The 14,396-nt window shown below is 35.8% G+C and overlaps 1 protein-coding gene across 6 annotated transcripts in view; it reads left to right on the top strand.

Moving 5' to 3' along the window:
* The window catches only part of LOC126765059 (homogentisate 1,2-dioxygenase), a 219,227-nt gene that overhangs the window by 31,677 nt on the left and 173,154 nt on the right, over positions 1–14,396 (top strand). For 5 of the 6 annotated variants that reach the window (XM_050482659.1, XM_050482664.1, XM_050482658.1 and 2 more), the window contains exons 2-3: positions 10,604–10,873; positions 11,223–11,400. In XM_050482659.1, the coding sequence (XP_050338616.1) occupies positions 10,604–10,873; positions 11,223–11,400 (448 nt within the window). Of the gene's footprint in view, positions 1–10,588; positions 10,874–11,222; positions 11,401–14,396 lie in introns of all 6 variants that reach the window. The other variant, XM_050482662.1, reaches the window with a different exon arrangement.

Below are 14,396 nucleotides of genomic sequence, written 5' to 3'. Positions count from 1 at the left end.
AAGGACTACGATTTAAGGACATGCAGCTAGAATGTCCGGTCCCTTATGGTCTCGATTTGCATTCCTACTCTCTGAGAGCACTCGTCAGCAACTCGGTATAACTGTGTCGAATGCTTTCAGAGCTGGAGTGTTTTTGTTCATTGATACCACATGACCTAGCCAGCGTAGCCAATGTCTCTTAATTTGCTGAAGTATATTAACATTGCCGTTTATCTCGTACGTTCCATCGACTGCGGTATTCGCCGTTGCAAACCCGCAAAGGACCATAAGGCTTCAGCAGAACTTTTCTCTCGAGAATTCGTAACACCGACTTATCAAATGTTGTTCATGCCTCTGCATCGTATAGCAGGTCGGGGATGATGAGTGACTTGTAGAATTTGGTATTTGTTCGTCGAGATAGAACTTTACTTCTCAATGGTCTACTCGGTCCAAAACAGTACCTGTTGGTAAGAGATACTCTGCGTTGAATTTCGATGCTGACATTGTTGTTAGTGATAATTCCGATTCCAAGATAGACGAAATTCTCTACGACTTCGAAATTATGAAGTTATGACTGTCAACAGAGTCGTAGGAGCCAAGTCGAGTGCAAGGACTGTTTGTTTGAGGACAGGGGATATTTCGTCTTGCCATCGTTCTTTACCAGACCCATTTACTTTGGGCCAATGATATTAATATCATATGTACACCCTTATGGTACGTTTCTGTTAAGTTTTGCAGCTTAAGTTTTTGTCTCCTAAAGTACGTTGAAAAAGTCGCTCGAAAAGGAGTAGCCTTGCCTGAAACTTTGTTTGCCATAGAACGACTCGGAGAGGTATTTCCCGATCCTGGCGGAGATTTTGGTATTGCTTAACGTCAGTTTACACAGCGGTATTAGTTTTGTGGGGATACCAAATTCAGACATAAAGGCAGCTAGCTCCTTTCCGTGCTGTCAAAAGCAGCTTTAAAATTGACGAAGAGGTGGAGTGGGACTATCCTCTTTTCGTGGGTATTTTCCAAAGTTTGGCGAATGGTGAATATCTGCTTAGTTTTTGATTTTCAGGTGTAAAGCCACACTGATAAGGTTCAATCACTTTGTTGACAGTGGGCTTTAATCTTTCACAAAGTAGATAGTTCGATAGAACCTTTTATGCGATGGTGAGGAGGTTTATCCCACGGTAGTTGGCGCAAAGTGTGGGTCTCCCTTTTTGTGGATTGGGGGGAAAGCACACTTAAATTTTAATCGTGGGGCACGCCTTCGCCTGACTGTATTTTACGAAGAGGCTGATGTATGCTTCTTATCAGTTCATAACTGCCGTATTTGAATAGCTCGGCCGGCAATCCATCTTTTCGTAGCATTTTCGAGCATAATCCCTGTCGGCCAGCTTTTCAAACTCTTCGTACTTGGATTGCTAATTATGTTTTACGGTATATTCGCTTCGATGAATGTTTGGCAAAGATCTAAACAAATGTGTTTCTGACTTGTGGCTGCTATTTCGTCAAAAGAGTTTGTGATTATGAGGGTTTTCGCTTCTCTGCAGCATCTTTATGTTTTGCTGTTGCAAGTTGCTGCTTCACATTAAATATTTTTGTGGTCGTATGCAGAACAGCAAAAATAAATCCGACCTAAGTACGCCCGGAAGCTGATATGTCATTCGACGTATGAATTCGCGCAAGGATTTCTTCTAAACGTGCTTTTAAATATTAAATATGCAAAATGCATATTCGCTCTGGTAATGGGGCAAGCCAATTAATTACACTTTTCAATAGATCTGAATGAAAAACTGCGACTAATATGCCAAGAGGTCTGTGGGGTATCTTTGGTGTTTAGATTACGAATTTGAGTTCAAAAATTGCCCATTATATACAGCCAATTTTGTCATTTCAGTAAAATGTGGTGGCTTGACCCCTACATGCCTTGATAAAACATAAAAAAATTCTAAGAGTTATTGTCTACACAGCGAAAACTAAGCTTGGGAAACATAAAGCTTACATAGTAGTAACATATGTCACTAGTATACTTACGTGGTATAGTATACGTATGAGATCGAAAATAAAACGGAATGAGTTTCACACTCGTTATAAAATTTATTTAATTCCAAAATTTATGTATATATGTGTATATACTCTATGTGTATATTTTTATTGTGATGTGACTTGGTGATTCACTTCACTCCCGCCACTTGGCGTTTTTAATAAGAAAAAAATTGCGTTGATGATTGCGTTGAAAAAAATGAAAATTAAATGTCACGGACGACTGCTTTGCTTCACGGATGCAAACGGTAAGAGAGCGATCCCGGTCGGATCAATCTCTTTTGAAGGTTTGGGTGGGGAAATAGATGCTGATTACGAGTCGTCTCGTTGATAATCGTGTGGTTGTTGTGTTGTACTGTTGTAGTAATGATCGGTGTTAAGTACTGTGTTTGATGGGTGTGTGTGTATTGGTGTATGCTGTGAAATGAAGTGCTGTGACGTGACGTGATGTAATGTGACGTGACGGGAGGTGATGCGATGTGAGATGTTGCAGTTCATAGCTCATGTGAACATCCCGGCCCCCCTAGGCGAGTTAATCGGCTAGGAGCCGCTGCAGCTGTTGCAGTGTGTTAAGCACAGCGCTCAACCCTGTTGAGCGTCGTTGTTGCTGACGATGAGCCTGGAGTGGCGGAGATGGCCGTGTACGTGTTGTCGTTGATTGGCTGCTTCGTCGTCGCCGGATAGCATCGCTGCGTGGTCTAGTACGGGTGTTGGTGCTACTTTCCGACGGATTGGCTCGGCGGGGAAAACGATGAAATAGAGTGTGATGGGGCCTCTGGCAATATTGACAGGCGCCGTCGGCCCAGCACTCTATGGTCATCTGCCTGTTTTCGTTGAGCGGGCTTCATGCTCTGAAAAATGGTACATCGTTTCAGGGCGTGTGGGCGATGGCACTGGCTGCAACATGGAGGCCCCTGTGGCTCCAACAGCTGCTCTTCCCTCATCTCCCTGACTGCTTCGGTGGATGGCGGTGGTCGCATAACCCTGGTCCTTGGAGCGGCAACGGGTGCAGCCGACTCCTTGGGTATAGCGATTTCGGACCTTATGGTGTTGGAGGTGGTTTGGGTCTCCTCTACGTCCATTTCTATGGGAATATAAAATTGTATTAAATTGATTTTGTTTATAATATTAGAATGTAGTTGTTGTAGCTACATATCTATACATATGTATATGTATAATACGTTGATCTTCAACGCGCTTGTTTGAATTTATTTGTTGTGTACGGATTATAAAGCGGGTTAATTTCGAATTAGCGGAATTGATTTATTATTTTTCGATTAATTTTGCGAGTTATTTTGCGGTTTTGGTTGAAGTTGTTCTTCGCTGTTTGGAAGAAAACACAGTTTAGTGACTGGTCGAGTTAATATGCCGGTTTGTGTTCGAACATCGACTACTCGTATGGGACCATCTGATCCTCGATGAACCTTTTCAATGCGGCCTAGTCGCCATTCTGTTGGAGAAAGGCATTCGACCTGTATGATGACGCATTCTCCTGCATTGGCTTCCTTCTGGGCCGTTTTCCACCGATATCTCTTATGAAGATCCTTGAGATAGTCTTCCTTCCATCTGTGGCTGAATTCGTGATGGAGAATCTTGATTCTTTCCCATCGATTTATTAAAGTGAGTGAGTCTCCTTCTGTCTCAGGTATGGCGCGAAGAGGAGCTCCTCTGAGGAAATGACCTGGTGTGAGTGCTGTGAAATCGAAGGGATCTTGCGAGAGGGGTGATATGGGTCTTGAATTTAACACGGCTTCGATACGAGTAAGTAGTGGAGTAAACTCCTCATAATTAAATTTATGATTACCAGCCGTTTTCTTTAAATGGGACTTAAAGCTTTTTACTGCAGATTCCCAAACTCCGCCCATGTGTGGAGAACATGGAGGTATAAACTTCCAATCGATCTCTTGGGGTGCATATTTATTAACAATTTCAGGGGAGACTTCTTTCATGAAGTTTATAAACTCCTTCTCTGTTGCTCTTTGGGCTCCGACAAAGTTTTTCCCATTATCGCTCATTATTTTTGATGGAAATCTGCGTCGTCCGACAAAGCGTGCAAATGCTGCAAGAAAAGCCGCAGTAGTCAGATCTGAACAAAGCTCGAGGTGTACTGCCTTTGTCGTAAAACATACAAAGACAGCCACATACCCTTTTCTAAATGAAGAAGACCTTAACATGGAGGCCTTTATCTGGAAAGGTCCAGCAAAATCAACCCCAGTGATGGTAAAGGGTAGAGCATAGTTGCAGCGTTCAGGTGGTAAAGCTGCCATGATCTGCGTACGCATTTTGTATTTGTACATGGTACATGGTTTACACATGAAAATCGTCCTTTTGATTTGTGGCTTTAGTCGCGGTATATAAAATTCTTGACGGACCATTTGTTGCATTAAGCGATGCTCACCATGCAGTGTAAGCTGGTGCAGATATGATAGGTAAGTAAAACGGGATTTCTCTGGAATAATGATGGGATGTCGTTCGTTATAACTAAGGCTGAAGTTCTCTAATCTTCCATTTGCCCTTATTAATCCCTTAGAATCCAAGAATGGATTTAGGACGAGAAGAGAGCTTCCCTTTTCGAATCATTATTGGCGAAGGAAAGTATTTGGAGTTTGGTTATGGCGGACATTGCAGATATTGACTCAATTTTATATGAGAATTGATCTGTTATCGCATTCCATTGAATCCCTAGGGTTTTTGTTGTACTGGCCGTTTCAAATTTAAGGAAATTTGTATCTAATAAGTCTTCCTTTTTTGTGTCTTTTATTATTTCGGGATGATTTGATGTAATTTTCTTTAAGGGGAATCCCGCTGAGATAGTGATTCGCACGCTAATGACAGATTGTGGCTACCTGATAAAATATCATCAACATATGTTTGTGTTTGTAACACGGAAGTTGCTAAGGGTAAATTTGTTTCACACGTTTTTAAACCTGCGCCAATTTAATATTAACAGCATGAGATCAGGTTGTAAGGTTGGCCCTGTGTATAGTACATCATTGAGTGATTTGCCTGAGCTCGTACACTTTGAGGCATTGAAAACCACTCGTACTTTTGTTGTAATTTTATCACGCCTAATTACCCCATGATGTGGCAGATAAAAAGATAAATATCTACCTTTAGATACCTTTTCATATGGTATAGCTTCTTCCATATGATTGAGGTCAAGATATTCGTCCATCACATTATCGTATGCCGATTTAAGCTCACTTTTCTTTATCAGGCTTTTTTCCAGGCTTAGAAATTGCTGGACTACTGATATTCTAGAGTGGCCTAGAACTATGGTTTCAGGGAAAGTTGGTTTGAATGGTAATCGCACAACATAACGACCATGTTCGTTTCTTGTTGTTGTGGATTTGTAATAGGCTTCGCATGCCTGGTCTTCTTCTGAAAGCAGGGTAATTTGGGGTAATTCTTCTATTTCCCAAAATTTTTTAAGTTGGTTATTTAAAAATTCGTTTGAGATATTTTCCACTTGTGTGGTGAAAGAATTGATTTTTTCAGGGACTTGGCCACTTATAATCCACCCAAAGATTGTATTTTGGGCTAACAATTTATTGGAGATTTTCTCAATACCTTCAAGAATTATTTGAGGTATTAAGTCACTGCCTAATAATATGTCGATTTGTGATGGGGTATGACAATTGGGATCTGCTAATTTGAGATGTGAGCATTTTTCCCAGTGTATTTTATTTACTTCATAGCTTGGAAGCAAATTTGTAAGTTGCGGTAGAACGATGGCTTGTGCATCTATTCTAATATCCGCATTTGGAGATACTATGGTAATTGGGCATATTTTGTTCGAATTTTGGATAATTCTTCCGCCCATTCCCGAAATTTGGAAATTTGAATGTTTTATTGGCAATTTGAGCCGATTTTGAGCCTTTGATGACATAAAGGATCTTTGAGATCTTTGATCTATTAGTGCTCTTAGTTTGAATAAATCACCCTTATGTTCTATGGTGATGACCGCAGTGGGTAAAAGAATTTTGCTTTCATTTTCGGAATGAAGAGCTTGAATTTTTGCTGCTTTAGAGCAGCATGGTTGTTCTTCTCTTTTTTCGGGATTTGAGATTTCGGGATTATCACTTTTGGTTGTAGTGACTAACCCGGTGGTTTTATGAAATTGATTTTGCTTCATATTTTGAAAATTTGTAATATGAAGCAATGAGTGATGTCTTCGTTGACAGTACACACAATTAAATTTGCTTTCACAGTCTTTTGTCGTATGAGCATTCGACAGACAGTTGATGCAAAGTTTATGTTGTCTGACAAGTTTGTTCCTGTCAGAAACGGAAAGTTTTTTTAATCTCTCGCAAGATCTTATGTTGTGACCTCCTTTACAAATTTCACATAATGGTTACCATTTATTCGTTTGGTTTGACACGAAAGTGTGACTTTTATTAACGTGTCTATTGTATTGCATATTATTGCTGGCTTGAGGTTTAAACAAGTTTTTACTTGAGTCATTTTGATGACTTTTTAGATTTATATTTTTGTTGTCAATTCGCTCAGCTATCTCGTATTGAGCAGTGAGGAATGCTTTCATTTGCTCCCATGTGGGCATTTTTTTCCTTTCCACAAGTGATTGTTCCCATCGTAGTAACGCAGCATCAGGGAGTGTTTCTGCACAAATAGTTACTATGATGGGGTCCCACGATTCTGTGGAGATATTTTGTGTTTTTAACACTGATATGCAATTAGTCACTGTCGAGTATAAATTTTGAAATTCCTGGCTGGTTTCTTTTTGAATTTTTTGTAGATGTAATAATGTTTTTATTGGGTTTTCTATCATAATCCTTCCATTTTCGTACCTTTCGACTAGTGCTTCCCAAGCCAGCTTAAAATTTTCGTCATTTAAAGCGAATCGCTTAACGATACTGCCTGCTTCCCCTTTTGTTTTGTGCCTTAGATGGTACAACTTTTGTGCTTGTGAGAGTTTAGGATGGTTTATATAAACGGCAGTGAACATGTCCCGGAAGGACGGCCATTGATCATAACATCCATTAAAAACTTCAGTATCACAAGCTGGTACTATGAGACGCATGCTTTTATCTAGGTCTTCTTTTGGTGTTGTAACTACTCTGGGAGGGGGAGTAGTGGCTCTACTTGGCCTTACTAAACTTATTTGTTCAGTTATCATTTCATTTGTCAACTCATACTGATCGCGGCAGTTATCACATTTGGCTATCGCCGAAGCTTTTGCGTTTTCTGGCAGTTCTGCGTCGTCAGTATCTACATAGTACTGTATCGTACGCTGCCAGAAGGCGTGCCCATAGATTGTTGACACTTTCTAATTTTATATTTAAAACTGATTCTGTTATGTCAGTAATAGGGGAAGCTTGAAATCTTGTACAATATCTTATAAAACTGTCACTTTCAGTGATGAATCTAGATATTGTCTGATCTTTTGATCTTTTTTGTTTTATACTCTGCTTTGAGCGTGTAGCTTCTGCAGGTGTGCCTTGTGGTTTATCTTCATCAGCCATTTTCGGAATTTCTAATGATAGAGGAGTTTTTGGCTTAACCTCTCTTGATTTGTCAGATTGCATTAATTTGAATAGAGTTTAAAGCTTTTAGCTTAAAGTTTTGTCTAATAAATAATTGCCAAAGCAATGTAGTCAAATAGAAAGGGTATATGTAAATTAAATTTTTTGTTAACAGAAGATTTATTTTTGTAAAAATTAAAAAATATACATATATATTTTTGTAAAATATATTCTGTGATCAAATTTTCGTTTCCGTACCGCAAAGATTAAAAATTTTTTTTTTTTCAAAAAGTTTGATATTTTTTTGTTTTTTTTTTTTGTAAATGTGACTGAAAATTTTTTGAAGTGTATCAAAGTATCTTCAGTTCACTCGCGCTTATTTGTATGTTTATATCTGTAAACGAATTGAGAACGCGAAAGAAAAATACAAAACGTAAAATTGTTTGTATACATCTATTTATTGTCATATGTTTGCATATGCATATGCTTTATATGTTTGCTTTTGTTTAGCTTTGCTCGTACCCTTTTAGGTATGTAACTGATATATATGTATGTATGTATGTTATAAAAATGTAACATATGCCTATTTACTAATCGCACATACATAAATGTATAAACGCGCGGAAAAAATAGAAGTAAATAATATATATATGTTTATATATTTATGTAATTATGTATATGAGTTGAATAGTAGTTCAAATGTGAACTACTATTAGAAAATATAAATAGAAAATAGAAATAAATAATATATGTATGTTTATATATTTATTTAATTATGTATATGAGTTGAATAGTAGTATGTATGTATAAAAGTACATATGTATGTCGCACGGGAGATGCATAAGTTTACCGGCACACTGGTACATACATAAATGTAATGCCTTTTTTTTCAATTTTTTGTTTTTTTATTACCTTTGCTTGAATGTTGTAAACGATTTGCACAACCAAGCAGGTAGTTTAGTATTATTATGAGTTATTGCTTTATGCTAAATTATTTTATGTATGTACCATATAATTGTGTATGCATATAAATATGTATGTACATATGTATATTAAAAGGAAGAAATGTAATTTTTAGGGGAATATGCTTATATATGTATGTTTTTTTTTATATACATATGTATGTATATATTTCGTTTTCTTTTCGTATCTTCCGCTTTTGCTTAGGGTTTGAGCGATCCTGCTTGTTGCTTTTAATTATAGCCCAAGGGGTATCGCAAGAATTATCGCAAGTTATACTTGACTTAGGAAATTTTATTTATTTTTTTTTGAAATTATATTGGGGTGCCTAACGACACAAGCTAAGCAAAAGGCGGGTAATGTACTTTTTTGCAGTTATTATTTTTTTGTAGATATACATATATCGAACTGTTAAGAACAGTTAACGGTGTCCCGAAATACCGTCAAAACTGAACCTTAACATACATACATATATATGTGCATAAAAATTTAATTTATATATATTTATATATTAAAGTAAATATGGAACGGACTCACTTTTATTTCCGCCAAGGGTTTTGGGTCATTGAACCTTTACTCTTTTTTTTGTTTCCTTCAGTTCCTTATTCAGTTTTTTTTTTTTCTTATGTACGTCCAGCGCTGTCCCTGATGATGTCTAGCTGTCTTTCTCTTTGTTGTTTTTTGATGTAGTCTCCCGTGACTATTTATGCTAATTGTGATTATCGCCTGTTTGCTGTTTGCCGTTTCAGTTTTAATGTTTGTATGTTTGTTGAACTTTGTTCTTTTACCGCGCCCGTTTTTGAGTTAGTAGGGTTTGGTTTTGTTGTTTTAGTTTTTAGTTTATTCCGCGCCCGTTTTTGATTTTTGGTTTTATATTTTTTAAGCTTTGCTGTATTAATACCCCGCCCGTTTTGATGTTAGTAGGTTTTTTGTTGTTTTTTCACTCACTTTACGTTTCAATTTCTTTTTTGTATCTTTACACGTCACTTTCTATTTTTTCTTATATTTAAATTTCTTTTATGTACTTATATATTTTCACGTCACTTTCTGTTTTCCGTGATTCGGGTATGTTTCTTTTTTTTTTCACTGTAACATATGTATTTGTTCACTTTAACTTTGTCATAGTATGTTCACTTAAAGGTTTTGTTTTATTTGATTTTATGAATTTTGTGCTTCAGACACTGCACTTGCGCACTTGCACCAGGAAGTTATTAAATTATTATTATTTTTTTTTGCTTAGGTGCCTTTCTGAAAGGCTCGAAGGACCATTTAGTAACGTAAGTCACTAGTATACTTACGTGGTATAGTATACGTATGAGATCAAAAATAAAACGCAATGAGTTTCACACTCGTTATAAAATTTATTTAATTCCAAAATTTATGTATGTATGTATATATACTCTATGTGTATATTTTTATTGTGATGTTCTGCGGAACCCACTGCTGCACACGGTTGGCGAACTTGGTGATTCACTTCACTCCCGTCACTTGGCGTTTTTAATAAGAAAAAAATTGCGTTGATGATTGCGTTGAAAAAAATGAAAATTAAATGTCACGGACGACTGCTTTGCTTCACGGATGCAAACGGTAAGAGCCGATCCCGGTCGGATCAATCCCTTTTGAAGGTTTGGGTGGGGAAATAGATGCTGATTACGAGTCGTCTCGTTGATAATCGTGTGGTTGTTGTGTTGTACTGTTGTAGTAATGATCGGTGTTAAGTACTGTGTTTGATGGGTGTGTGTGTATTGGTGTATGCTGTGAAATGAAGTGTTGTGACGTGACGTGATGTAATGTGACGTGACGGGAGGTGATGCGATGTGAGATGTTGCAGTTCATAGCTCATGTGAACACATAGTATACGATAATTATAATTATTTTTTTTTTATATACTATTAATAAAAATATAAACATAAACATAAGTTATGGGGCTGAATATTAAATTTTTTATTTATAAAGCTCTTCCGAGCTTTTATTAGGACATTTTTACTATCATTTTCGGTTTTAGCAACTCAAAATTAGCTAGAAACAATCTCCAATATCACAGTCGCAAAATGATATTGCCTTTATAGAGATTTAAACATGTTCAACATATTATTACAGTATAAAGCCTATATAAATTTATTTATTACTCGAAGAACTTTTCTTTCTAGTACATGAATGGTTTTGGATCTTACTTTTCGTCAGAAGATAAAAGATGCCCTGCCTCCTTACCCTTGGGTCAAAACTCTCCACAGAACTGTCCTTACGGTTTATATGCGGAACAAATATCAGGAACAGCTTTTACTGCTCCTCGTAAGGAAAATTTAAGATCGTGGTTATACAGAATACGTCCTAGTGTATTGCACGAACCGTTTAAGCCTTTTACCGGTAAAACGGGACTAAATAACAATTGGAATGAACAACATCCAAATCCTAATCAGGTAAGAAAACTTACAATCATAAACTTTTTAAAATAAGGTAAGATCCGGAAAACATTTAAAAAGTGCTAATTTATCGTCCTCGATTTAGAAGTGCGGTTCTAATAGAAAATATTTTTTTAATAGGGAAAGTAAATTCTAAAAATATCTGATATCTTGAAATCCTGTCATACGCTTAAAATAAAATAAACGTCACATTTGAAATCAATTAAATCGTAATTTGTTTTAGTTGCTTTTTGTGAATATATTTTGCTAGTGAATTTTCAAGTTAGAAATCGTTATGTAAATTTTGAGGATATTAAGTCTAATAAACCTAGAAATCTGATTATTAAAAATTATGTGTGTATTCCAGATGCGTTGGAAGCCGTTTGATATACCGTTGGACGACGTAAATTTTGTCGAAGGTTTACACACGATATGCGGTTCAGGGGGTGAACATAGCCATCATGGTATTGCAATACATATTTACAGTTGCACTACTTCCATGGAGAAAATCGCTTTTTATAATAGCGATGGTGATTTTTTGGTTGGTAAGTAGAATTATATAATTGGATGCCTGATAAACGCACTCCAACTGTGATTGGATTCAGATTAAGTCTACGGATGGTTAAAAACGAACAATAATTATTATTACTGAATATTAATATACAAAAATTTAATGAGTGAACCGCTTTTAATGATGTACTTAGGAACATATGACATTGGATATACAGCTGTTGAAATTACAACGTTCCGTTTTTGTAGGTGGCTGATGAATATAATAATAAAACGATTTGATATACCGTTATTTATTCTCCTAAAAGTTTTGCATTGTTTGTGCTACTCTATTTACTACTAATTTGACTCAGTTTTGTATGAAGAATAACAATAAAATTACCAAATACCACATATGTAGTAAAAGGGGCAAAAATTAAATCGCTTAAAGTTTTTCTTTGAAACTTCCCTGTTTTTTACATTAGGGTCAAACCATGTCAAGTGGACCCTGAAATTTTCACAAAATCCCCAATTTTGAAAATTAGCATTTCATTAGATGAGGGAACAGAAGCATACCTCGTGATATATTATTTCGTCACAATTAAATTTTTTGTTAACGTTATTGAAGGTTGAATTTTAGAGTATCATAACTTTGTTAAACAGTTCAAAATTTCTTTGCTTTCTTTACACTAAAGAAAAAAAGTTGATACAGCGCGGGAAAATGCTCACCTGAATTATATGCAAAAAAATGTTGTTCATTTATGCCATTCCGAAAATATTAAATTTTTCGTTCTCCGTTGCGCTCTCAAAACGCATTGTAGGCTAAGCTTCCGATATCTGTGCCGAAAGAAAAGTATCAAATAAAACAACAAATTAATCATTAGCTCCATTAATGAGATTACTAATTAATTAAATTATTGTAAATTATTACGTACATATAGCAAAATGTGTGACCATAAAGTGTTAGAATAATGTAATGTATATATCTTTGCATGTTTTCTTTGTCGCAGATTAAGAGATAACATTTTTAGTACATTTAGTATAGAATCATAACACTTGTTTTACAATGACTAACATTAACAAATAACCTAAAATTTAATTACATTTTAAGTAATGTGTGTGATTTTTTTGGAAATTTCTAATGTAGTTTCCCAATTTCAGTCACATATAATATTTAATACGCTTGATTTATCATTTGAAAAACTTTTATGCCGAATCCTCATGTCGATCATTGAAAATGATGGAATTACCGTGTTTTTTTAAACTCTTGCAACTTGTTGCCACAGAGTATAATAGTTTTGTTCACCTAACGCATCACCTAAAAGCTATAGAGATAGATACATATAGGGTTATATACATATGCATATACAAAAGATCAGGATAACGACAAAAGTTGAAATTCGGGTGACTATGCTATAACTTGAGTAAACATTAAGATATCTCGATGAAATTTGGTATTCCTTTGTACAAAAAAATTACAAGTTCGTAGATGGGCGTAATCGGACCACTGCCACGCCCAAAACAAACGCCATTAATCGAAAACATATAAAGTCCCATAACTAAGCATTAATATATATGTAAAACTCTATTTTGGCACAGGGGATCACAGTAGAAAGGGGCGCTTATGGGCAAACAATTTTGAAAAATTGGGAGTGGCCCGCCTTTTAATAAGTCTAATGTAGATATCTCCTAAGCCACTAAGGGTACAAACACCAAATTTGCTGAGTGCAAATCTTATAAGAACTTCTATCGAGAGTGTGGATGGATGAAATCGAAGGATAACTTCAATCACTTCCCATATAACGGTATGGTATAACTACTAAAAACGCGATAAATCAATAACTAAATACGCCAGAGACGTTAAAATTTACCTCCAAAATTGTATGAGAGGGCTTCATGGGAGCCAGTGTGAAAATTGGACGATAGCCGGTCACCGCCCACTTTTTGGTGAAATCACATTTCTCGGGACCTGACCACACCGATTTCGATTAAATTTAGTAGCTAGCATTCTTCTTATATTCACTAATATCTTGCACTAATAATTCCTCTAAAGTATGCCCTTGTAACCAAAAATTGTTTGTTTTCAAATATAAAACTATGAAAGTTGTTATCTAATATAAAGATTGCTCAAAAAATTAGCATTTACAAATATTATGCAAATAATATACATACATACATATATGAACTCTACTTATGTTTCTTCATACGACATGAATGACAAATGCGTCGGTCAATGTGCAGTGCGTTTTAAGAGCACAATAGAGCACAAAAAATTCAATATCTTCGGAATGGCACGAAAGAATAAAAATTGGTTTGCAGATTGTGTCACATATTTTTGCAATTACCGTGAAGAAGGCATAAAAATGTTCAATAGTTTAACAGAAATGTATATTAAATATTATTATTTCAAGAAATTGACCATGAAAAATACTTATATATAGCAGGAGCATTTTTCTTTGAGTAAACAAAATTTCGTCGGTACTATGTACTTACATATATACATAACTAAGTGATCAGCTCGACGAGTTTAGTTGATTTAGCCACGTCCGTCTGTCTACCTATATACATATACATATATAGGCGAATTAGCCTATCAGCTTTCGATCTGAAATTTTGCACGAATTGATTTATTATTGTGGTAATAGTTACTTACATTTATTTCTACAAGCATTAAAAATCACGCATGGAGAAATTTAAAAAAAAAACTACTTCTTAACAGGCTGTCAAAATCTAATTTTACAACTATCGGCGTTGCCGCCGTTTATTTAGGTAGGCACCATATAAAATCTATGAACATGAGAAATTTTTGACAGTAATTTACCAATTCCGCTTTTATTTAGGGTCGGTTATATTTGCTACTAATCAATCTTAACCATCGATAAAAATGAAGACAAGAACTTGAAATTAAATAAGGAGCTACAAATTTATTTAGGTGACTCTTATGACCGACTTTAAATTTCGATCTGTAACTGTTAAAGCAACTGTTTACAGCAACAATAATGTAAGCCTCGAAATCCAACGCAGAATAACTCTTGCCAACAGGTGCTCTTTG

The sequence above is a fragment of the Bactrocera neohumeralis genome, unplaced genomic scaffold (genome assembly GCF_024586455.1).
Source record: "Bactrocera neohumeralis isolate Rockhampton unplaced genomic scaffold, APGP_CSIRO_Bneo_wtdbg2-racon-allhic-juicebox.fasta_v2 cluster10, whole genome shotgun sequence".
Lineage (NCBI taxonomy): Eukaryota > Metazoa > Arthropoda > Insecta > Diptera > Tephritidae > Bactrocera > Bactrocera neohumeralis.
The sequence above is the reverse complement of the archived record's forward strand: the minus strand, read 5'-3'. Positions and strand labels throughout refer to the sequence as shown.